Source organism: Neltuma alba, unplaced genomic scaffold (assembly GCF_004799145.2).
Source record: "Neltuma alba isolate B1F8T4 unplaced genomic scaffold, ASM479914v2 tig00000392_pilon, whole genome shotgun sequence".
In the NCBI taxonomy this organism is placed as follows: Eukaryota; Viridiplantae; Streptophyta; class Magnoliopsida; order Fabales; family Fabaceae; genus Neltuma; species Neltuma alba.
In genome coordinates this window covers 179077-206222 of record NW_021632032.1, presented here as the reverse complement: position 1 = coordinate 206222, position 27146 = coordinate 179077, and the positions used below count along the sequence as shown (strand labels likewise).

At 37.0% G+C, this 27146-nt stretch overlaps 1 protein-coding gene across 1 annotated transcript; it reads right to left on the bottom strand.

The window, feature by feature from the left end:
* Window positions 1-963: 963 nt before the first annotated feature.
* Window positions 964-27146, bottom strand: LOC114731080 (altered inheritance rate of mitochondria protein 25). Its single transcript, XM_028918231.1, has 11 exons — window positions 26563-27146; window positions 25143-25229; window positions 19092-19133; window positions 18932-18976; window positions 16914-16979; window positions 16721-16777; window positions 16564-16625; window positions 15672-15792; window positions 2865-2942; window positions 2684-2790; window positions 964-1636 (listed from the first exon to the last, which is right to left on the bottom strand). The coding sequence occupies exons 1-11, from the start codon at window positions 27019-27021 to the stop codon at window positions 1603-1605; spliced, it is 1158 nt and encodes a 385-aa protein (XP_028774064.1). The 5' UTR covers window positions 27022-27146; the 3' UTR covers window positions 964-1602.

The window sequence follows — 27146 nt, the reverse complement described above, 5'->3', positions numbered from 1 at the left end:
TTGAATATGCTGAAATTTTTTTTGAATTATATCAAATTCAAATTTTCTTGCTTCAAATTTGAATTTACTTATCTCCTTTTCGCAACTTAAAACTTAACCAATTTACACACGATACATTTCAACATTCACACAAAATTTGAGTTTACTCAAACTTTGTTATACTCTATTTTTGACGTATTAAACAGAGCAACTTTTAATCAAATATAACTTTTTCAATTTAAATTCAAATTAAGCAAATGACCTGTCATGAAAAAGCTTATCTGGTTTCTAATGCAACATGACTCATTCAAAAATAATTCATAATTCTAAAATTATGATTGAAATAGTGAGCAAGGGTCCTATCATTGAACACATTGTCGCTAGTAACAAAATAATCTTCCTCTCCCATGGTTCACTCACAATTCAGCAACATTGAAAGAGTGGTCAAATTGATAGCGATCATTGTTGATGTTGTTAGAGCTTGTCATGAAAATCACATTGAAGATGCTAAGGTGAAGCCTACGAATTTTGGGTTGTCAATGTTCTACAAATATTGACTTTGAACATCGTCCAATGGAGGTTTTGGGCGGGCGGGCGGGAGAGGGCGAAGAAGCATAAGGTTGGTTTTTTTGGGGGGGGGGGGGGGATGTGGAATACTTCAAGGGCTAAACTCGTCTTTCAAATTTTTCCATTGCCCTCGAAAATGGGTTCCCACCAAGAGAGGTGGGAAGCAATCTCCCCGTGCATAAAGGAAAATCTGCTACCACCGAAAATTAGTCTCCCTTAAAATGTTGCAACCCGACACATCAATGGGAAATATGCTATTTTCCTTTTCTGTCCTAAATTTTTTTTGGTACCAAATAGGCCTTAAAACTCTGATGACTACTTTTGTTTAGCTATTAACTATTTTAATTCCATGATTGACTAATTATGTTTTTAAAAATTTAGTGACTATAGCTATCGACTAATTTAGTTTCAAAAACTAAAAAAATGCATTAAGTATTATTGGAGATAACTAGAGAATAGTGGTTATGAGAACCCTGTTACAAGAGAAGCAAGTGAAATACATGTAAAAATACTATAACCATTTAATCCATAAAAAATATCCAAAATGACTCAATTCTTTCCATAGAAATTATGTCAATTTTTTAATACAAAAAACAATTAGGCGAATTCAGTCCCATGGCTCACTAAGGCAAGGACATGTCCGCAAGCTTAAAAAGCGCTTACAAACTTACAGAGCATCCACCAACAAGACTTTTATATCAACGGCGGGATTTGAGCTATAACTTTGTGAGTTACAAGGCAACTCCTTACCAACTAGAGCAACCTTTGTTGGCAAGTTATGTCAATTTATACACATAATTGACTACCCATGTACGTAAAACATGTATCACTATCTGGTATTTAAAAAAAAAAAAAAAATCATGTATGACTATCTCAATGCCTTTTGCTCCAGAAACAGCAAGAAACAAGTAGCATTACCAATTTCATTGGATTACAGTAATAATCCAAAGTACTTGAGCGAAATGAACCCGAGGTTCACCTCAAAAGTCAGAACACCTTCAAAATAATTACAAATGCTACCTGGTTATTCTTCTGGTAAATGAGACATTCTGCAAGTCAAATTTCTTCAACTGCAATAAAAGGTAGTGCCCTAAAAAAAAAAAGTAAAATGTCAATAAGCATCTCTAACTACAAAAGGAAATCGGATCAGAACAGGAAACAAATATAACACTGTTCAAGATGATTATGAAGAATACAGGGGCAAAGCGTGCCTTTGTTTGCTTTATTCAAAAATAAATGTAGATTGCAGTGGGTCTTAATAGAAGTAGAAACAAACCCTAATATCACATCTTTCACTAATTCTAATATCTTAAATTTATTTTCCTAAGATATATTACATATTAACAGAAGATATAATATCCATAACTAGGTTAAAGATAATCAAAGAAATAATAAAACATAAATATATATTAAATATTTATTCATAATCAGAGCCTCAGCATAGATCCGTTATGAATACTGAGATCATAACAAGAGTGACAATAATAAGTGTTTTGCCCCAAAGAGATAATGATAAAAAGAATTGGATAAAAAGGAGGACTAACATCAAACAAAAAACATTCTGGCCAATAAAAAAAACCCATGAAACAATAAACATCAAAATTTAGGCCTTGATTAGTTCAAGGAATTGTTAGGTATGCAAATGGGAAGATAATTAAATATAATTGGAGTGACCTTTGGATCCCAAACAAGAAGGTAATAAAAGGAGACAAATTTTGTTGAGAGATGACAATAAGTGTGCAACAGACATCGCATACAAATTAAAGTCATTTTTGTTCTTTCATATTCCAGGTGCCTTTCAGCCCAACCCAGCAGGGTGCATATCCTAAGTGAAAAGGCTGCCATTTGTCAAGTTATTTCTGATTTTTGTCCTCAAATAAAACACGCTTTACATTATTTCGTCTTTCAATCTTGCTTCACAGCTGAACAAAATTTTTAAATCCCTACTTGTAAGTCTTCTGTCACAGAAAAATAAGACAACCAAGATAAATGCGCATGTTGCAGGGACTGGGAAGTAAAACAATGAGCCTCTAAGAATAACATTTTTAGACTAAATAAAGGATACATGTATCCCTTAAGAATTAAAAATTACATTTGCTTAATTACTTGGAATGTGGTAGTCAGGTAGAGAACTCACCAGCCTCGACGCCTTGAGAAATAGTCATTATCCAATGATATAGCAAGAGCAAGAGCTACAGCTCTCTCTGACAGGGTCAATGGGCGAACGACTTCCAAGTCCTGGATCTGAACCAAGAACATCAGACCTACTAGCAAAGAAAACATGTGAACAGTGAAGTTATAAAGATAGTAGAGTCTACCGTCCTAGCAGGCCCAATCTTGGAGCTGGGATCAGAAGTCCCAAACTGGATCACATACTGACCAGCATCAGTAAAAATCTGCACCATATTTCCGGTAAAAAAATTGTAAGAAATTATTGCATTATCAATGACAAATTGATGTAAAACACACACAAACACTCAAATCTAATGCAGAACAGAGGAGATTTTAGCGAGAATGCTAAAAACAGAGAGAGATTATAGGGGAGAGGTGCAGAACCAGAGAAAGTGAGCCAGAGAAACAGGGAGAGACAGAAAGAGAAAAGGGAGAATGAACAGAGCGTTGGGGGGGGGGACAGAACAGAATTCAGGGAGGAAGTGAGAGAGTCTAAAGAGTGAGAGAGAGAGAGATCTCATAAGCTCAAAATATTCATTCATCTTCTTACTCCTAGTTATAGATCAAGATTTCTTTCTTTATGAAATAATCTTGATGACAACTTGTTAGTAGAAGCAAAATCAAAATTGGCCTACTCCATTAGAAGGAAACTTGATGACAACTTCCTAATAAAATATAGAAGCAAAATCAAACTTGGCTTCCTTCACTAGAAGGAAACTTGATAACAACTTACAACAAAATGTAAAAGCAAAATCCAATTTGGTATCCTTTACTAGAAGAAAACTTAATGAGAACTTGCTAATACTTAACTATTAAGGAAAGCCAACTTGCATAGAAATGATAAATTTAAAATTTTCTTTCCTATCATTTCTCCCCCACTTGAAGGAACTCTCCCCCGGAGAGTAAAGTTGAAGACATAAGTCCAATAGAACACAACGCAGGGAATTCCTCTATGTAGCATATAATCCATGAACCTTTCCAACGAACAAGGTAGTGAACAATGAGACACTGCAGAGAGTCATTCTGATTGTGCTGATTTGGAGAACATTTCCAATAAACAAGGTAGTTGAAGAGGTTATCATTAGATAGGAAAACAATATGCTCTTTCATAACCTGAACAACTTCATGATAATGTGCAGCCTGAGTCTGATGAATTTGAAGAATAGGAGTGCAATGTGCAATAGAAATCTGATGAATTTGAACACCTATGTTGTCAAGATTTACAACACGATGAATCACTACAGCTCATGACTCATGATCCTTAGTCATTAATTCAAAATCTTGATTCAATTACCTTTATATTCTGGACTGATTTCTTTTGATTCAGCCTCCTCTTGCTTCTTAAAAACACTTATGCCAGCTAAATTGCCTGCCTTTAGATATCGAAAAAGAAATCCACGAAGAGAAAAACTATGTTAATTTTTGAAAATATACGGAATGCCTTTCCAACAAACAAAATACTCATGAAGAGATCCGCTAGATGATAGAATGACCTCAGGTATTGTAGTGGAGTGGATGCATGATGAAGTAGATCCTTGATAATTATAATGTGGGATGGTGACACTTTCACTAGTGTAGTAGGCACAACCTGATCACTGATTGAAGAATCTTTCTTATGAATGGCAAGATGATCAGAGTCCTTATTCACCTCAACCATCGAAGTGTTCATGGGAGCCTGTTGTGGGGAAGATGTTGTAGGGCCATATCAGTGTACTGAATGGACTCCACAGAAGGTATCACTTCTAGACGTCAAAAAGAGGCTTCTACTTTTGTGGACTCCTCTGATGCCTTTCCATTTTCTTGATTAGGTCCAAGAGCGTGACCATAACATGCCAGCCTAGATTGACCATGGATATATGATTGCCCATTTCTATAGCTTGACTTTATTATACTCCTTTGTCTTTTGAAAACTCCTCTTGCCTTCTCTTTTTGATGCCTATTCATGATTTTCTCAAGCCCACTATACATCATGCCTTTACCTCTTCAAATATTTGAGTCATCATATAGATTCAAGAGCAAAAGGTTTGAACTTTACTCCAAATAAAGCTTCTAGCTAATGATTTGTGTTCTAGGTCGGCTAGAATAAAGAAAACGTTGCAAAATAGCTAAAACATTGTAGAAAAGCATGTTCAAGAGGCCTGTATAAACGGTGCATGAAGCCAACATGCAGGAGCTTTGCCGGCGCGTTAGACAGTGACGGGGTCTGGGGGTCTATCCGTATGCACCTGATAGTGGTAACTATCTGGTGGTTTGATAAGGGTTTTCCGATGAGTGTTTCTGGATTTTCAGGTAACAAAAGCAGCCTAGCAACGTTATCATCCTTGCTCTGATACTAAACAGATGTAACACGTTCACACACACTTAGATCTAATGCAGAACAGAGGAGATTCTAGGCAAAATGATTAAAAAAACAGAGAAAATGAGGAAGAGGTGCAGAAATAGAGAAAGTAAGAGGGAGAAATAGGGAGAGATAGAGAAAGAGAATGGGGAGAATGAACAGAACTGAGGAGGGAGAACAAAACAGAATCTAGGGAGGAAGTAAGAGAGTCTGAAGAGAGAGAAAGAGATCTCATAAGCTCAAAATATTCATTCATCAAGTCTTGTAATACATAGGCTTCTTCAAGATTACTTTCTTTATGAAGTACTATTGATAACAACTTGTTAGTAGAAGCAAAATCAAATTTGGCTTCCTCCACCAGAAGGAAATTTGATGACAACTTCCTAATAAAATATACAAACAAAATCAAACTTGGCTTCCTTCACTAGAAGAAAACCTTATGACAACTTCCAAATAAAATATGAAAGCAAAATCCAATTTGGCTTCCTTTACTAGAAGGAAACTTGATGACAACTTGCTAATACTTAACTACTAACGAAAGCCAACTTGCATGGAAATGATAAATTGAAAATTTTCTTATAACACAGGTATTCTTATATCCTATCACAAATAGTCCCCAAAATCAATTCAAACCCCAATTTAAAACGACTAAACATATCATTCATCACTTATCATTATCTCCCAGATCAATATCACTCAACTCATCATCATCCTTCGTTAACAATGTCACTTCTTCACCCTCCTCCAAACCAAAGCTTAATCTCAAAGCTACTTATCACAATAGTGGGGAGGATGTGGCCATGGCACCAGTAGCACCCAAAAAAAAAAATCACTAATAGTCCCCAAAATCAATTCAAATCAGTAAAATCACTACCACAGTTCAAAACCCCAACTTAAAAAAACTAAACATATCATTCATCATTGATCATTTCCAAGATCAATGTCACTCAATTCATAGTCATCTTTCGTTAGCAATGTCACTTCTTCGCCCTTCTCCAAATCAAAGCCTAATCTCAAAGGCACTTATCACAATAGTAGGGAGGATGTGACCATAGCATCAATAGCCAAAAAAAAAAACCCAAAACAAAAAGAATTTCCTTCAAGCATTAATTACCTCATGCAATGATTTGGAGCATTAGATCACATGACTAAATAGTCCAGCAGTTGCACTAAATTTCTTAAACTCAATTTTCTTGGAATCCATTCTTCATGTGCCTAAACCTGATATTTACTGTAATAAATCAAATTCATTATGGTTTATGACCATTGAGGAGGATATTAAGGAAAACATTGCGGAGAGTTACTATCTGAATATTCTCTAATCTACATCATTTAGTCTCTTAGGATCCTCTCCTCCCTCCTCTCTTCTATATATTGTGTACAGTGCACTATAATAGAGATACAAACATATGAACGTTATTCCACAAATTTACCTTCAGTTAGCCAATTGACTAAATAGTCCAATTGTTGTACTAAATTTTGCTAGTCCGATTGTTTTTTTAAGGACCCATCTTTGAGGGTGACAAATGGAAGTACAAAGGTTTATGAGGGGCTTTACCATTTCTAAGTTACTCAAGTGAGTAACCAACACTTAGCTATAGTGAGTCATTTTGCATCTACTTCAAAGATCAATAATTTCATGTTATGCCATAAGAGGATGGGTTACCCTAATCTTCAACCTACAATGATTGTTGCCCAATCTACATCCAAAACAAAATATCAATGAAATTTAGTGGGAGATGTGTGAACTTCCTAAACACTACCGAACTTCCTTTTCCTAAAGCCAAATATACACCTACAAAACCTTCCACAACCAAGCATGGTGACTTGTGGAGACCATCAAGTGTTGCCAACCGCACCAATAATAAGTGGTTCGTTACCTTCACAAATGACCATACCTATCTATTAGGTTTACCTTTTAAAGGACAAATGTAGGTTTCACTTGTGCTCCCTGATTTCTACCCTATGACAAAGAACCAATTCCATTACAGTATTCAAGTCTTACGTACTAATAATGGCACTAAATATTTCAACCAAATCCAAAGTATGTTTCTCCAAGAAGGCATCATCCACAGAAGCACTTGTGTTCATACCTCACAACAAAATGGAATAGTTGAGTGAAGAACATAAACATTCTAGAGGCCACAAGAACCCTTATGTTCACTCATATTGTTTCAAAATATTTATGGGGGATGTTATTCTCACTATGACATCTCATAAATAGAATGCCAAGTCAGCTATTGTGCTATGGAGCACCTTTAAACAAACTCCCAAGTATTTATCCCACATCCCATGTTGAGACTAAACTCCTCTCTGCGCCTTTGGCTATAAACATTCATCTTCACCACGGTCCTAAACTTGAACCCCATGTTGTTAAATGTATCTTCTTGGGTTACTCACCAACAAAAAAGGGTTACAAGTGTTATGATCCCATCTCTAAACAACTTTTTGTCAATCATGATGTTACCCCCTCTTAAAGATACCATATTTTATCCAAAACCTTCGACTCAAGGGGAGAATATGGGCAAATTTTAGACCTAGGAGAGTGAGGCAACTAACAAAGAACCCATTTCAAGCTTACCTCCATTACTTGAACCACTTGAGCCCTATTCAATAGCACCTAATCCACCACAAGTTCCTTATCTCACTCCCTCATCACAAGCCCCTTCTCTTATGCTAGAAACTGTGGAAACAAGGGAAGAAGCAAGAAAACCATCAAAAGGAGAATTGTCAACTCAATCATGTAGAAAGGAACTAGAAAATAGGAAGCAACCGATGCCCGAAGCACCAAGAGAGTAAAAGCCAAAGGTAACTCTTGAAGCCGAAGTAACAAGACTCTCAAATGCTCATCCATTTAATGAGCCAAATATTCTAATAAGCAAGCCTATTGATGTTGACCTTCCTATTGAGTTTAGGAAGCATCCTTGCTCTTGTACCCATCATCCTATAGAGAGATCATTCTCTTACAAAACCCTGACTCTGAGATTTTTGCGATCTCACTACTAATCTTAACAGGATAAAAATTCCTAATATCGATGAAGCCCTTAAAGTACTAGGTGGAGGAAGAATGTCATGTAAGAGAAGAGAGCTCTAGAAAAGAACAATACCTCAAAAAAGAGGTTGACTTGCCATAATGAAAGAAACTTGTAGGATGCAAATGAGTCTTTACATAGAAGTATAATGCTGATAGTTCCTTAAACAAATACAAAGCTCAACTTGTTGCTAAAGAATTCAACCAAACCTATGGCATAGGCTATACTAAGACATTTGCTCTTGTTGCAAAACTTTATATAGTCAGAGTCCTATTATCATTAGCTGCAAATCTTGATTGGCTACTTCATCAACTAAACATCAAGAATACTTAATGGTGACTGATCAAAAAAGTATATATGACCCTTCTTCCTGGGTTTGAAGACAGAGGAAAAGAAACAAGGTCTTGAAATTAGAAATGGGCTCAAGCAATCACCTAAGGCATGATTTGATAGATTCTCAAAGATATTGTAAAAGGAACATTATCTGTAGGACTAATCTAATCATATACTCTTTGTTAGACATAGGGAAGAAAACATGGCCAATTGTCTACGTGGATGGCATCATCCTAGCTAGAGATGACATTAAGGAAACAGAAAGACTGAATTAAGTCCTAGCTTTGAATTTGAAGTAAAAGATCTAGTCCAAATGCACTATTTCCTAGGCATGGAAGTTGCTACAAAGAGGGAAATATGCATTTCACAAAGGAAAAATATCCTTGATCTTCTAATAGAAACTAGAGTGCTTACTAAAGTGCTTCACGTGAACCAATTGATAATCCTATTGCAATCAAAAGGAAGAAAAAGAAGAATGAAGAGGAAGGGAAAAAAGATGATGAAGAGAAGGGTGAGGAAGAAGACATACTAGTTAACAAGGGATATCAAAGCTTAGCAGGAAAATTAATATACTTGTCACATGCAAGGTTGGATATTATTATTGGAGTAAGTCAACACATGCACTCGCTAAAGCGAATTCACCTATAAGTTGTGTGCCAAATTTTTGAAGTATCTAAAAGGTACCTTAGGGAAGGGCCTATTCTCTAATAGAGGTGAACAACCAAATGTAGGGCAATCTAGTAACTTAGAGGAGAGAAAAAAAAAATGTAGTATCTTAAAGTGCAGCTGAAGCTAAGTTCATAGATATGGCGCACGGGATTTAAGAAGGGTTTGTTGTTACAAAAATTTCTCATGGACATACAAATTAGGTGGAATTATCTATTAAGCTCAACTCTGATAGTAAGGCAACCATAAATGTCAGAATCAAATCGAATCAAATCAAATCTCTTCTAGCTGTTAGAATCAGATCCCCAATTACTTGCTGTTTTTATTTTTAATCCCTAGAACCTTGGTCCCATATCAATGGGATTCCTCTCCCTTAATTTTCATTTAATGTGATCAGATTTCCAAATACATTGTGAGGAAATATGATCCTATTTATGTACTACTCTCATATTGGAATCATCAATCAATTACATTCAAATTATTCACAATATGGTATCAGAAAAAGAATCAGCAACAAGAAGTTTCGTCCTCTGTTTGGAATATGGCGACGTAGCCAAGCCAATAGGAGCTCAATACCGTCAGCTCTTATGGTTGGGTCATCCTCTCCTAGTGACTGAAGCACCTCAACAGCCTTAGAATCCCTCTTCTTTGGTGCAACAGGACCTTCAAGTGGCTCCACCACAGTGGAAGAGCTCACTACTGAAAACCAACAGATGGTGATAGCCCACAAGCTCAATGAGAGCAACTATCTACAATGGTCACAAAGTGTCCTAATGTACCTAAGAGGATGACGTAGGAAGAAATATATAAATGGCCAAGCACCACAACCACAACCTAATGATGCCTCCTTTGATACATGGTTTACTGAGAATAACCAGTTATGACCTTGTTATGCAACTCAATGACATTGGAAATCAGCAAGGAGTACCTATTGGCTAGAACAGCAAAGGAAATCTGGGATGCTGCAAAAAGGACCTACTCCTCGGTTGACAACAAAGCAGCACTCTACCAATTAAAGAAACAACTCAGGGAGCTTAGACAAGGTATGATGACTGTAACCCAGTATTATAGTGCTCTCATGAGAATTTGGCAACTCAACTTATTTGAGGTACCTTCTTGGAAATGCATTGAGGATGCTCAATATTATAGAGAACTAATTGAAAGAGAAAGAACCTATGATTTCTTGTTAGGACTAACCGAATTTTTTGAAGATGTTAGAGGCTGAATCATGGGCCTCAAGCCTCTATCTTCCTTGTTTGAAACATTTAACATGGTCAAATGTGAGGAAAGCAGAAAACAACTCACCCAAGTCCTTGTCACACAAGCTGAGGCGTCTGTACTTGTCTCCGAAGGAGCAAATCAAACAGAACAGAAAAGAAAGACAGAAAAATGGTGCGACCATTGCAGCAAGAAGGGTCACACCAAAGAAATCTGTTGGAAACTCCATGGAAAACCACCTAACATGGACAACAAACAAAGACAAGAAAAAAAGGGCTACCATGCAAAAAAGAAAGAAGAGGAAGGAGAGAAGCTAAGTCCAGAAGAACTTCAACTATTAAGGAGGATCCTGGAAAAACAGAGCAGCCTTCCCAGTACTAACCTAGTACAGTCAGGTAACTCTATAATTGCCCTTAATGCTATGGTGACTAATGATGATGTTTAGATTGTAGATTCTGGAGCCTCAGACCACATGACTAGTAACCAGTCCCTGTTTAAAACTCTTAAATACTATTCAGAAAATCTAAAAGTGGCTAATGGTATATCTACTCGTGTATGTGGACTTGGGAATGTTGAATTAACCAAACATATCACTATACATAATACACCATATGTACCTGAACTCACCTGCAACCTATTTTCTATCAGTAAACTAACTAAAGGACAGTAATGCCATGTCCTATCTAATGAATTAGAGTGCATATTTCAGGATACAGCCTCTGGGAAGACGATTGGTAGAGCTAAAGAGTGGGATGGACTCTATTACCTCAACATGAACAATAAGGAAACAAGACAGAAGCAAGCCATGGTTAGCCACCACACTCAAAACAAAGATATATTACTGTGGCATCATAGGTTGGGTTGGGCCACCCTAGCTTCAGCTACATGAAACACTTGTTTCCATAGTTTTTGAATAAAGATGTTTTAAATTCTCTAAGCTGTGACACTTGTCAATTTGCCAAATAAACAAGGGCTACCTATTCCAAACAACTTTACAAACCTACTGCCCCTTTTACTCTCATACATAGTGATATTTGGGGTCCTACAAAACCGAAAAATCTTTCTAATGTAAGGTGGTTTGTCACCTTTATTGATGACCATACCTGAATGACTTGGCTTTTCCTTTTAAAAGAAAAATCTGAAGTTTTTGAAACTTTCAAGAAATTTTTCATCTTTGTGCAAAATCAATTTCAAACCACAATTAAAGTATTAAGAAGTGATAATGCAAAGAATATATGAGTGGACTTTCAAAATTTTTCTTGAACAATAGGGGATACATCATCAAACGTCTTGTATTTATACTCCCCAACAAAATAGGGTAGTTGAACGGAAAAATAAGCATTTATTGGAAGTAACTTGGGTCATTATAATTGAAAAGAATGTTCCTAATTTTTATTGGGGGGATGCAGTATTAACCGCAACATATCTCATAAATAGAGTACCCTTTAAGGTTCTAAATTTCAAATCTCCAATTTAGAAATTGCTTGAACACTACTCCAATTCCCCTTTAATCAACACTTTACCTCCCAAAGTCTTTGGATGTGTTGTCTTTGTTTATAAGAACACAGGAAAACTTGAATCAAGAGCTAAAAAATGTATTTTCTTGGGGTACTCACCAACTCAAAAAGGTTACAAATGCTACTCTCCCATCACTAAAACTATTCACATGACCAAGAATGCAGCATTTTATGAAGAAGACGCCTACTACCCCAAATTACTCATTCAGAGGGAGAATTATGGAACTGTCGAATGGCTAATTCAGGAACCCATGGACACCCACACTCATCACACAGACGAAATAGAAGCAGAAATAACTCACATATTGCCAGAACCTATAGTTACCTTGCCTACAAGTAGAAATATAGAAAACACAGCAATTGGAATCATTGAAAACAGTCCTGAACCCATAGAACACCCACATGAAACGATACTACACATCCTTGAAGCAACACAGAGAGAATCTGAACATTCAAACAGCAAAAGAAGATCAAGAAACAGATCTGAAACACCTCCAAACAGAACCAACACAACTCAAATCACCTAGAAAATTTTGGAAATCAAGAAACTAATAATTCCAATACCCATAACAGTCCCGAAGAAGAAGATCCTCCGACTCTAAGGCAAAACCAAGAGTCCCACACGAATCTAGACCCTAAAGATTTGGGATGGCCAATAGCTCTAAGAAAGGGAGTTAGATGTTGAACTCAACATCTGATTCAGAAATTTGTCTCAAAAATTTGTTGTTAACAGTGCACAAATGAAGATACCAGACGCCTTCCAACAAGCCATGACAAATACCAATTGGAAAAAGGCTATGGAAAAAGAACTCAAGGCTTTAAGGGAGAATAGAACGTGGGACATCACAACTTTACCTCCTGGAAAGAAGGTGGTAGGCTGCAAGTGGGTCTTCCCCCTAAAATTCAACCCTGATGGCAGCCTAAATAAGTATAAGGCAAAACTCATCGCAAAGGGGTACACTCAGACATATGGGATTGACTATGAAGAAACTTTTGCACCAGTAGCCAAATTCAACCCTATCAAGGCTCTACTGTCCATAGTAGCCAACTTTGACTGGCCACTACATCAACTAGACATAAAGAATGCCTTCCTTAATAGGGACTTGGAGGAGGAAGTCTAGGTATAAGAGAAACTGAAAATGTTACTAAGGTGTGCAAACTCAGAAAATCACTTTATGGCCTAAAGCAATCACCCGGGGCCTGGTTTGACAGATTTGCAAAGGTCCTAAAACGACTAGGGTACCTCTGAGGGCAAGCTGACCGAACATTGTTCGTGAAACATAACAATGGGACGACCACCGTGCTCATTGTTTATGTTGATGACAACATAATCACAAGAAACAACAAAAAGTCAATTGAGTTACTAAAAGCAGCATTGGCTACTGAATTCCAAGTTAAAGATCTTGGTCAAATGAGGTACTTCCTAGGCATAGAGATAGCACGGACCAAGAAAGGGATCAATGTGTCTCAACGAAAATACACCTTGAACTTCTCCAAGAAGCAGGGATGCTAGGATGCAAGCCTAGAGAAATACCTATGGAGACCACATGTAACCTAGAAATCATACCTAAAGGTATTCCAGTGAACTCTGAAAGATACAGGAAGCTAGTAGGGAAACTGATTTATCTTACACACACCCTGACAGTAGTTATGCAGTGGGAGTGGTGAGCCAGTTCATGCATCAACCCCAAGAAGAACATAGAGACCATACTCAACATTTTAGGCTACCTAAAGCTTAACCTTGGGAAGGGCATTTTCTTTGAGAAAAACAGAAACAGAGGTATAGAAATATGCACTGATGCTGATCATGGAAGAGCAGTGGAACACTAAAGATCCACTACAGGATACTGCACATATGTATAGGGAAATTTGGTAACATGGAGAAGCAAAAAGCAGTCCGCTGTGTCCAGAAGTAATGCTGAATCTGAACTTAGGGCTGTTGCCCCAGGAGTATGCAAGGGTATTTGGATTACAAGACTCCTTAAGGAACTCGAAATATCTTACCTATGGTGTGACAACAAGGCCACCATCGAGATGACAAAGAATCTAGTTTACCATGATAGAAACAAACATGCGGAAATAGACAAACATTTCATCAAGGAAAAGGTCAAAGCAGGGATTATAAATCTTTCCTACATACGGTCCTCTCACCAAATCGTAGATATAATGACTAAACCACTAGCAAGAGTACAATTTGAAGGGCTAAGAAGCAAGCTAGGAATGCTTGACATCTATTCTCCAGCTTGAGGGGGAGTGTCAGAATCAAATCGAATCAAATCTAGCTGTTAGAATCAGATCCCCAGTTACTTGCTGTTTCTATTTTTAATCCCTAGAACCTCGGTCCCATATCAATGGGATTCCTCTCCCTTAATTTTCATTTAATGTGATGAGATTTCCAAATATATTGTAAGGAAATCTGATCCTATTTATGTACTACTCTCCTATTGGAATCATCAATCAATTACATCCAAATTATTCACAACAATAAGCATAGAATGAAATATGTTGAAATTGATCGGGAGAAGATTGAAAGCGGATGTGTTCCATCAGAAAGCAAGTTGCTAATGTTCTCACCAGTGGAAGAGAACCTTGATGTGTATAAGCAAGTTGAACGTGATCAATATCTATGATCCAACTTGAAAAGGGGTGTGGAAATATCTTATTTTAATGTACAGTTTATTGCCATTTATTAGGCCTCTTAATTAGCTTTTACTCCTTTGCCTTTGGCCCTTGCATATATATATGATGTACTTTATCATTCATAATCAGTGAAAATATTTCCTCCCGAATAACAGAGGGCTATCAACAACATATCAAGCCCATGATGCAAAGGGAACGATTACTATGAAGCTGCTAGGTCATTTCGTCTTCGGTTTGGTGCAATGGAACAGAAAGAAAGAATTAACATTTTGGAGTAGAGAAAGCTTGACGTCTCAAAAGTCAAGCCAAGGTAACTCTTTCCATTTTCTTGTCATTTCTCTGTCATTTTCCAGCTAAAGTAACCGAGGGAATTGGTCATATTTTTTATTTTCCTCTTCCATTTCCCATAGAAGAGGTTGTAACTAATTTCTAAACCAGTTACAACAAACTGTAAATGGCATGACTGATTCATGCTTTTCTGTTCTCTTTATTTTGTTCATTAGTCTCTAAGTCTGATGGCTTCTGGAAGTGTAATACGTGAATCCTAGACAAACCGATAACTCAAAATTCCAAAACGATTCATGTGTACACACAAACACCAAATACTAAATTGTAACATTCAAATTACTTGTTTAGACCAAAAGAAATTATGAACGGACTTCCATAATTTCATCTACAGAAGGTTTTTTTCACTATCATCTAACCTTTCTTTTAAATATTTTGTTTCCTTTATTACTTCATCAGTTGTCTTGCATGCATCTTCAAGTAGAAAAAACCAACAAAGTACTTCTACTAACACAAGAATATGTCATAAGCATGTTCAATATCCAATGATATTGTTGGACATTGTTCAACTTTAATTTTGTTTTTGTGTGTCCAAATCCTCACCCATTCATTTGAATGTAATAGAATTCTATTTTATATTACATAAGTGCAATAGAGGAGAGAATTCAAGTGTCACTTTGGTTCTGGCTTCATCAGGTTCTCTTATACTTTCACATTTGTTACTTTGGGTTTAGTACGATTACAGCATGACTCATACTTCTCTTCTACACCATGCAATTTTTTGAACAAGAACTTTAAAAAGCTTCTTAAAATGAGTTTGATGATGAAGAAAATATTATAACAATAATGGATAATTACAAAACATATCTTAAAAAAATTACAAAGTTGAAAGGTCAAAACAGAAATGCAAAGTAAGAAACCAACCTCAAAGCCAAAGCCCCTCCAATCACGATCAATATTAGCTAGCACTTCACCATTAATATCTTTCAAGGTAAATGTCCAATTCCAAAAGCCAGGATTCTCAACCACAGCAAATTGTTTACTCCTGCCATTTTTCCTTCTTTTTAGACTTGCATTTTACACAATAATCAGAAGCAGTGCAATTGTTGGATAAGACCAGGATTTAGTAACATTCAGTTACACTATTAACAGAAGCCTAACTCCTGAAAGCAACAACTAACTAATAAAAACAAACAATGAATTATTATTCCTAGCAACAAATGTTCAACATTCATTTGTGTTGTTTATTTTGAAAAAGTAACTATGATAGTCAAACAACAATCACAAAAAGAGTTAACATAAAATTTGTTGAAAGACACAAGCCCAAGCCTGCTTAGATGGGCTCACTAATTCGTGTTGCTCTATTATTATTGTTGTTGTTGTTATTGTTATTCTGATTTATTTTGTCATTTATGAATAAGGTCATATTTGATTTGTTAATATCTAATCATATCTTTCAAATTGTAGATTTATTGCTGACTTACCCCAATTAGCTGCCTATATGTATTCATTAATCTCATCAATAAATTTCGAAACCAAGTCATCAATAGCTTAGCCAACTTTACCAAAATTTTCCACTTTTGTTGGACTACTTCCGTGAACAGAAAAGGAATTATATTGAACACATGAACAAGAGCTACAACAGAGTAAATGGCTGGCCAACCTATGACCCAAGTAATCGATGTATATAATTGCAAAATTGGAACAAGAATATTTTGCAAAGCAAACAACAAACAATGCAAATAAAATTCTCAGAATGAAAAGTCAACTAAATGGCACAAATATAACTAGCGCAATTCAGAATAGTTAATATTACCCAAGGTACAAATCATAGACTCTCCTCCAAAGATGCCAACGCCTATGAACTACACCAATTTCCTGAAGAGAGAATTTGGTGCAACTTAATAGCAAAAATGCTGAAAAACTCTACCTAGCCTCAAAATAATGAAGCGAGTTTACATAAAATGACATACCTTACCATTAATTTCCGCATAAATTGAGCTTGTTATCCACCAAAAGGGTCTACGAACCTAGCAAGGGAGAATCAAAGCCTTAAGCTAAGGAAGTCATAATTAAAAGATAGATACTCTAATATTTCAAAAGCATCTAACAAAAAAAGTTTGCATGCATAAATAGAACCAAAACAAAATTGTGTAGAGTCCTTACCTTAAAGAGCTCATTCCCCATAGCATCAATTATGTAGGCAACAAAAGGTCTCCTTGTACGAAGAAACTGCAGTAAGAAAAGTTTAACGATATGGAAAATTAGGCCTCCAAGAACCAAACATTTACGCGATCAAATGAGTATGAGCTACTTAAACAAAATCCAAGTCCATGTAAGGACCTTGATCATGGATTGCTAGTACTAAGGAAAAGTAACTGAAATGCTCCCACAGCTGAGATTCAAGGAAACAGTAAAATAATAGACTAAAAAACATTGAAGATATTAAAAAGAATAATAAGAAGATCCCAAAATCCATTAAGCCCATTAAATAGCTAAAAAATGAAACAATGCTAAAAAATGAAACAATTAGATTGAAACACTTTTAATTGTGGATCATATTTCAAAACCATTTTGCTTTTCAATCTGCTTCTCTCATTGCCCCTCTTTGTTCAATCATCACCACCTTTGGGGCCAAAGATTTTATTTTCTCACAATATAGCTTGATGTGTGTCTCAAGTGAGATGGAAAGATAATCATATATATATGGTTTTAACACCCAATACTAACTTTGACGTCAGTTGTCACTCTACAGTGGAAACTCAGCAATGTTTTGCCCACAAAATTTGGACAAGCTTCTGCCAAGTTATCACAAAAATGTAAGGTGTCCACGAAATTTTTGTAAAAAACATACTTCTATGCTCATGTACGTTTAACTCATGATGGTGTCCTACTAGTAACATACTGACATTTATTAAGTTAATTCTAAGAGTTTCAAGGTCACATGACAGTTGTGCAGTCTCCATATTTCTTACAATTGAGTGAATATTGTATCATGCACATGCAGTATTTGTGTGTATTCTGTTATTAATGCTATGCATAAGCTAATTAGAGAACAAAGTGTAAATGCATGTATTATACATCCTTGTGGCTGGGTAATGAAATGATGTGGATTAACCTCACCATCTTTGTTCTTCTCAAATTCTCTCTTTCCCCAGTTGCTAACAAAGCTATTGTCTGTTAACACTCATAGCCTTTCAACACAATTAGTCATCCATCCAAAACACTCCACCAGCTTTGAACCCAACACCCCACCAGCTTCAAACAAACAAAACCCAGATACTCTACCAGTGTTGAAGCCACCAACTGAGCTGCCTTATATTCAATCACTACTGGAAGAGATGCATGCGAAGCTCAAAAGAACACCAACTGTTTGGTGTGATAATGATGGACAGCTACATTAGTTGCTAATCCAATGTTGCATGCAAGAACCAGGCACATAGAACTGGGTGTCCATATTATATCAGAGATCAGAGGATTGGCTAAGCAATTGGCTATTCAATTCTTCCATCATTAGAACATAAAACAGACACTTTCATTAAAACCTCTATGACGTGCTGGGTTCTAGTCTCTACGAGGCAAGCGAGGAGCATGTGAAACAGCTCCTAGTTTTAGGGGGCAAGTTAAGACTCAAAGTTAGGGAGCAAGCATGCCAGATGTTTGGTGTCCATATTTCTTTCTACTCTGCAAATTCTGCATCACACAAGTGAAATGTTTGTGTGTATTCTATAATTTATGCCACGTGTCAACTGATTTGGGAGAATATAGTGTAAATGTATTATATATTCCTCTGACTGTACCACATGACATGCATTCAATTCACCATCATTCTTCTCAAATTCTTTCCCAATAGATGGACCATTCAAGAGGTCTCTCCCACACTTGAATATCATCATCGGAACATTCATGTTCACGAAGAATACTTCTCATAACCTTCATTTTTAAGATAATTCCAAAAAATCATGCCATAGAATACCAAAAAGTTATTTTTGACCATGAAATAGGCAAACATTATAAAATGTTGCAGATTATAGTGTCTACAACATAATGATTTTATCAACTATGCAAATGTTGAACCCCGACCTTGAGGATGATAAATGTTCCTCCACATACCCAAAAAAAAAAAAAGAGAAAAGAAAAGGGGAAAAAACGAATGCAGAGTACTAGAAAATTAAATAGACTACCTGTCTTGCAATGACATTGCTTTGTTCTCGAATAAAACCGACAGGCTACATCACAACAAACAAAAGGATACAATTTCATACTTCATTATGATGAGTCAGGCAATGGAAAATTACTGATAGAAGGTACAATTATGAGATAGGAAGTGGAATGATAACTTACTGATTGAGGATAGCACACATCAACAATTGCATACCGATTTTCCTTCAATCCAACCAATCAAGATTTCAAAACAAGACATCAAGCTGTAAGCTATTGCCAAAAGAAATGAAACTATACAAAGAACAGAAATAAAATATGAGAGATGACTGCAGCAAAAAACAATTCACAGCCAGAACAAACAATGTACCCAATGTACCAATAAGGGAACCTATAATAGTCAAATTCAAACCATTATATATAGTTAATTTTTTGAAAGGGGAAGAGGAAAGGGGATTTGCATGTCCGTCAAGGAGATGCCTTTAACAAGTGAGGTCATCTCTCAAAAGTCCAAGCATTTTGACATCCAAATATATCAGACAACATACATAAAGCCTTGCTACAACAAAACTTAACCCTTTTTATCAGTATAGAAACCCCTAAATTCAATCAAAACTTACACCCAAGTTTATTATACATCAATCGTGCCCTTGAATTTTTGAGCGATCCCCCCCTAAAAAAAAAAAAAAATTAGCAGGTTTTGGTAGGAATATGGATGGCAAGGTTTTGTTAGATTGTGGAATTCTTTGGTGTATTTGGTTAGACAAAAATAAACTATGAGAGATGACTGCAACAAAAAATATTGTTACAAGTATCTTTTTCAAGATATAACCGCAATTTTATTCAGGCAGCCTTGAAAAGAAAGCAAAATGTAAATGTGGAACAAGTTAATATAGAACATAGTTTAATAAATAAATTACTTAAGTTAGAATAGGAACAACACAGAGATGTCAAAAATGGGCCCTAGGGAGAGGCCCACTCATCCTATTAAACCTAGAATCAATTACAGTTATGTATACTGATTTACTAACCGTTAAAGACCTAATCCTTAGGCGCTAAATTAGGGATTACAAAATATATTTATTTCCTATTTTACTTCCTCGTTAAATCTGGAGGATTTCATGCGATATGCTTAATCACTCCTCTCCCTATATGTATCGCTCAAATCTGTGGAATAATATACAGCTTTTCTGTACACAAACTCTCATGGTATCAGAGCGGTACCACTCATGTCCTTCAAAGAAGCTCTGACACAAAACTCCAGAGATTTTACTACCGAGGGTGAGTCCACCTCAGTGACAGCCACACCCCAAAATATGACTAAGTCAGAAGGGACTCGATCAACTGGTTCAGGCGCACCAAATGGACCTGGACCAGATTCCTTGTCCTAACTCATTATATCCAATCGCCTCAATGGCAACAACTACCTCCAATGGTCCAAAAATATTGTCATGTTTGTGCGTGAAAGAAACAAGGAAAAATACCTTACTTGAAACCCTCAGCCACCAAAAACTGAGGACCCACAGTAGGAAACATGGTGTGCAAAAAACAACACCGCAATGACATGGCTTGTTCATTCCATGCTTCTTGAAATTAGTAAAAACTACCGACTTGCTAGTTCTGCACGAGAAATATGGGAATCAACAAGGCGGACATACTCTGTTAAGGAAAATACAGCAGCTATTTTCCAACTTAAACGCATGCTCCGCAGCCTCACTCAGGAGGAGAAGTCTATCACCCAGTACTACAGTGCCCTGGTGCGACTGTGGCTGCAAATAGATCTCTATGAAGTACACAAATGGTCCTGCCATACAGATGAAGTCTACTTCAAGCAGGTAATAGACCGAGACCGATGTTATGATTTTCTCCTTGGCCTTAATGATTCTTTTGACGATATCAGGGGAAGAATAATGAGCATCAAGCCCCTTTCATCACTGGAAGATGCTTTCAATATGATTAAGAACGAAGAGAGCCGAAAAGCACTGGTTCAACAACCAAGGCTCGGCCATGGTGACCAGAAGCAACCAAGGTGGAGACACAAGGGGAAAGAAGTCCCTAAGGTGTGACCATTGCAACAAAAATGGCCACACTTGTGACACATGCTGGAAGATTCATGGCAAGCCAGCCAATTGGAAGCCACGACTTAAGGGAGAAGGTAAAGGACTTCTGGCTAGTAATACCCCCAATGAAAGTGAAATCCTGAAGCAAGAAGAGCTTGCAATACTGCGGAAAATCCTTGACAAATACTCCCATGAAAAACTAAGTGAGGATACCCAAACTGTTTCCTTGACTCATACAGGTATAGAACTTTTAACTGCACTAATCACAGTCACTAATTCAAAAAATATCTGGGTGGTCGATTTTGGAGCTACTAATCATATTTCTGGAATTAAAGAACTATTTTCTGTCTTTAGTTCACATTCACAGCATTCCCGTGTGCAAGTAGCAAACAATGAGTATGCAAAGGTCATGGGATCTGGCACTGTAATTCTATCTACTGATATCATTCTTCATGATGTACTTTATGTGCCTGATATACACTGCAATCTGCTATCAGTACAGTGCATAGCAGATAAATTAAACTACCTAGTTGGTTTTAACAAATCTCACTGTGTCTTTTAGGATTTAGTCTAGGGCAAGCTAATTGGCAAAGCTAAAGAATGTAATGGGCTGTACTACCTTGAAGGAAACATGAAAAACAAAACCCCCTAGCTACTGCTACTCTTGCTGTTCATGTGACTCCAAATAATGCTACTGTGTCCCGTGATGAAATAATGTTATGGCATTACCGCTTAGGTCATCCTAGCTTTGATTATATGAAAATCTTGTTTCCAAATGCCATGAATAAAATATCTCCTTCTCAAATTCAGTGTGACATCTGTCATTTTGCTAAACAGACAGGAAATTCCTATCCACCGAATCCCTATACTCCTACTGCTCCCTTCACACTCATTCATAGCGATGTTTGGGGAAACTCTAGAATCGAAACTACCTCCAAGGCCAAGCGGTTTGTCACCTTCAAAGATGACCATACATGCCTCACATGACTCTTTTTAATGAAAGACAAAACAGAAGTTTTTCCACTGTTTAGGCACTTTCACGCCTTTATTCAAACTCAATTTAATGTTTCCATAAAAGTTTTTCGAAGTGATAATGGAAAGGAGTATGTGAATACAAAATTTAAAGATTTTCTTATCAAAAAAGGGATTCATCATCAAACTTCTTGCATATATACACCACAACAAAATGGGATAGCTGAATGAAAGAATAGGCACCTCTTAGAAGTTGCTCGCTCACTTTTGATTGGGAGTAATGCTCCCAATACCTACTGGGGTGAGCAGTCCTCACTGCCACCTATTTAATCAATCGGCTGCCCTCTAAAGTACTAAAGTTTCAAACCCCAATTGATAAATTTTTAGAAAACTACCCCAATTCCTACCTTCTCAACCATCTTCCTAAAAGAGTTTTTGGCTGCACAGCTTGTGTTTAATGAAGATGGCGGCAAATTAGATACACGAGCTCTTAAATGTATTTTTCTAGGTTACTCTTCCTCCCAAAAAGGTTACAAGTGCTATTCTCCTACCACTGGATGTATCTATGTCACCATGAATGTTCAATTTGTGGAGTCACAACCCTTTTACCCCAAATTACCCATTCAGGGGGAGAGAGCTAATGAATGGCTAATTTGTCCTGAAAGTAGTAACCATACAAGTGACACAACCTGAAGAGCAAAGAAATCAAAACAGTAATGGTACCCTAGCATCACCTGAAGCCCCTATAGAGACACCTACATTTGAACCTGACCTTATTACACACTCCAGTGACCCTGCAACAACTGTCACAGCACTAGAAAAACCACCACACACCCTTGACATGGCACCCAACAGACCTGAAACAATGCTAGAATTGCCCAATAACACTGAACCTATACCTGAAGCCCCCCAAGAGACAAACCAGCAGTCACCTACCACAGAGACAGAGGTGAACACGACAGAACAGCCAACAACCAGAGAAGAACCCATTAACATTCCAAGGCAGAGTCATGAATCTTACCCTGAGACTAATCCTGAAGATCTACAGTGGCCCATTGCTTTGAGAAAAGGAAAAAGGAGTTGCACTAGGCACCCTATTGGAAGGTATGTCTCCTATGATAACCTTACCTCTCAATTTAAAGTGTTTGTGGTTAATCTTGATAATGAGGAAGTCCCAAAGTCTTTTAATGAGGCCAGTTCAAACCCCAACTGGAAAGCAGCCATTAATGATGAATTAAGGGCTCTAGTCAAAAACCAAACATGGGAAATAGTTAATTTACCCCCCGGGAAATCTGTTGTTGGGAGTAAATGGGTTTTTACAAAGAAGTTTAATCCTGATGGTAGCATAAACAAGTATAAGGCAAGATTAGTTGCAAAGGGGTTTACTCAAACCTCAAGAGACTTTTGCTCCGGTAGCCAAATTTAATACTATAAATATTCTTCTCTCTTTGGCTACCAATCTGGACTGGCCCTTACATCAATTAGACATTAAAAACGTCTTTTTAAATGGAGACTTAGAGGAGGAGGTATACATGGAAATACTGCTAGGATTAGAAGGTCCCGAAACCCGTGGAAAGGTATGTAAGCTTCACAAATCTTTATATGGGTTAAAACAATCACCAAAGGCTTGGTTTGAAAAATTCACAAGGGCTGTCAAAGAGTTTGGCTATAGGCAATGTCAAATTGACCACACTTTGTTTGTGAAACACTTTAATCATAAGATTACTGTCCTAATTGTCTATGTAGATGATATAGTCTTGATAGGAAACGACCCTGAAGAGATTGCAGCAATGAAGCAGAAATTGGCAACAAAATTTAAAGTAAAAGATTTAGGAAATCTAAGATACTTCCTCGGGTTAAAGGTAGCTAGATCTCCAAAGGGCATTTGCATGACCCAGAGGAAGTACACCTTGGATCTATTAAAAGAAACAAGCATGTTGGGAGCCAGACCTGCTGCAACCCTAATGGAGCTCAACTGTAACCTGGAAGTCAAACCTAATGGAAAATCAGTTAACAAGGAACAGTACTAGCGACTAGTGGGAAAGCTAATTTATTTGTCTCACACCAGGCCAGACATTTCATTTGCAGTAGAGGTGGTAAGTCAGTTTGCAAGCAACCCCTAAAAAGAACACATGGAAGCAGTACAAAGAATTCTCGGGTACTTAAAAACTACTCCTGGTAAAGGTATGTTTTTTGCTAAAAGCGAACACAAAAATGTAGAGATCTACACAGTGGCACCAAAAGAAACCCCAGCATAGAGGGAGACAAAGATATAGAAGTCTACACAGATGCGGATTGGGCAGGAGCTGTCTATGACCGACGTTCTACTACTGGATACTGTACATTTGTGTGGGGAAATGTTGTGACTTGGAGGAGCAAGAAGCAACGAGTTGCATCAAGAAGCTCACCTGAATCTAAATATGGAGCTCTAGCTCTTGGCATTTGTGAAGGGATATGGGTAGTACATGTGTTAAGGGAACTTGGTATAGAAATAAATGCACCAATTAAAATGTGGTGTGATAGTATGGCTGCACTCAAGATTGCAAACAATCCTGTCCAACATGACCGGACAAACATGCTGAAATTGACCATCATTTCATCAAGGAAAAGATTGAAGCTAAAGTGATCGACCTAACCTACATTCCCTCTGGAAAGATTGCAGATGTGATGACCAAACCATTGATCAAGAACAAGTTTGACGAGCTGACTAGCAAGCTGGGAATAATTAACATCTATTCTCCAACTTGAGGGGAGTGTTGGAAATGGGCCCTAGGGAGAGGCCCACTCATCCTATTATACCTAGAATCAATCACAGCTATGTATACTGATTTACTAACCATTAAAGACCTGATCCTTAGGCGCTAAATTAGGGATTACAGAATATATTTATTTCCTGTTTTACTTCCTCATTAAATCTGGAGGATTTCATGCGATATGCTGAATCACTCCTCTCACTATATGTATCGCTCAAATCTGTGGAATAATATACAGCTTTTCCGTACACAAACTCTTAAGAGATATTCATGAGGTTCCTCGACCTTGGATACTTTTACCACATTCCTTTGGTTTTTTCCCCCCTTTTTATAGTTATAAAAATTTTGAACTATGATTTTCCAGAGAGCATCAGAATCAACATGAGAAACTCTGGATTTACAGAAAAATATAAACATACCAAACCATCAAAGAATAGGTAAAAAAACACCTGTTCAAAGCCAAATGCAAGGTTTGCCCACTCAATATCTCTGGTGATAAGCAGGTTGGATCTAGCAAGCAGAGGTGCTACCTTGGCCTGAAAAGATGACCAGGCAAGTAGAACATCTCCGCGTTAGAAGTAACAGTAGCCTTTAAGAATTATTTGTAAAAAAATCAACATGAATCACAAAATGAATATAACAATTCCAAACGCCAAATAAAGTTTATAAAACTGTCACAGCAATCTTGTTAAGTAGATCACTATTCAGGATACACTACAGGCAGTTAATTCACCACCCAGCTCCAATCAATGATATAAAATTTTTCCCCAACAGCCACGTATATGTCTTTTTTCTTGAGTTTTAATGTGATTGCAAGCTGTTGATAATAGTAATCAGTAACTATCATCACTGATTTTACTAGTAATTAGCAATTGATAGATGCCACCGCATTGATGAGTGACAAAATTTGCTGGCATCTACAAAATAATGAACCTAAAGTTCTGAGTTCACCATAAATGCAGCCTACTTCGAGCCTTGGTATGAGGCATCAAATTCAGGACACTATTGTATTTAAGATAAAATAAGGTTTTCTTTTTTTCTTTTTTTGGTGGGGGGGGATTAAAAATATTTGAATATTCATTAGCTCCCGAAATGCAGCCCAATGCATCTTTAAATATTTTGAGATCAAAATGTAATTGTAAAACAAATTTAAATTTCAAAGATCAAATAGTGTATGGAAAAAAGAAGAGTTGAACCAATAACCTATATATAAACAATTATTGTTGGCTAGTTTCAGAAATTCAGTAGCACTTATAGAGATAATAAAAAGTAAGCAACTAAGGCCCCTCCATCTAGCTAGGCAGTCTGAAAACTTATAAGTTACCATGCTTCTGATATCATAGATGCACCAGGTTAACATCACCATCAAATTGAAAGCAGTGTTAGATACATCAATAACCATGCGATAGGAGTAACAGTTACAGAATCCAACGAGCTGGATATCAACATTGCCAACTGTGACAAATCGTCTCAACCCTAACAGTAAGCACTATGTTGCAGGCTTGTGAACTTGGAATATAAAGGAGCAAGAGAAATTATTTCTCCTTAATTAAAGATGATCAATGGTGTTCATAAGCAGAACATCATATATTTCATTTTTAGCGATACAGAGCCTTATCAATAAGAACGCTACTATGGTAGATGTCAATCGGCAATGCTTATGAATAATGAATAACAAGGCCCGATGATTATCCAGAAAACAAGCTACATTATTACATTCTATTCTTTTTAACTAGAAAACAAGGGTACTATACGATTATTCGTTGCATATTTTATAGATGGATATATGAGCCGGCACAGTCAGAGTAAATATGAGCTTAGTTCACATACACTTGCCTTCGAGCAACAGATTCTATAACACAAATTTACCTCTTCTGGACCCTCTGGATCCAAGAAATCTAGGATAGATTGACTGAGAGGAGGTTGCTTCAAGACGCGTTTACCCTTTGCCATACTATTATCTTCTTCAACAGATGAACGAGAAAACCACCGGGGATCTTGAAGAACCGATTGATCACCATCACTTGTATATTCAATCATTTTACTTCTCTTCTTTCGCCGGGATTTTTCCACTTTCCTATCAGCAACCCAGACCTTCGACAAGAAATCCCTAGACAAGTGATGATCAACATCATTTCCATTCCTAATGTTGCTCCCAAATCGTCGAGTTACAATAATGGCGTTCTGTTCCAACCCATGTAAACCCATTCTTAATAATCCATAAGGCTTCGACTTCCCTACAGCACTTCCGGGAACATCTTTAACCCCACACCCACGTAAGCTCATAATCTTGGATAAACAATGCCAACCCAGCTTGACCCGATTCATCCTGGTACTATTACAGTTACCAATTCCTAAAATGAAGCTTGTTTGATCAAGAATAGAAGAGAGAAAATAGCACTCAATAGGCTTTAAATTCCCGATTTCGAACGTTCTGTCTCTCTCCTCTTCCA

Excerpts from the sequence above, each read along its gene's own strand:
- LOC114731080 (XM_028918231.1), bottom strand. The coding sequence starts at position 27,021 with ATGAATCGGGTCAAGCTGGGTTGGCATTGTTTATCCAAGATTATGAGC. Across the intron at positions 16,980-18,931 it reads GCAATGTCATTGCAAGACAG|TTTCTTCGTACAAGGAGACC; the intron begins GTAGTCTATTTA and ends TTCTTACTGCAG. Across the intron at positions 16,626-16,720 it reads ATGCGGAAATTAATGGTAAG|GAAATTGGTGTAGTTCATAG; the intron begins GTATGTCATTTT and ends TTCTCTCTTCAG.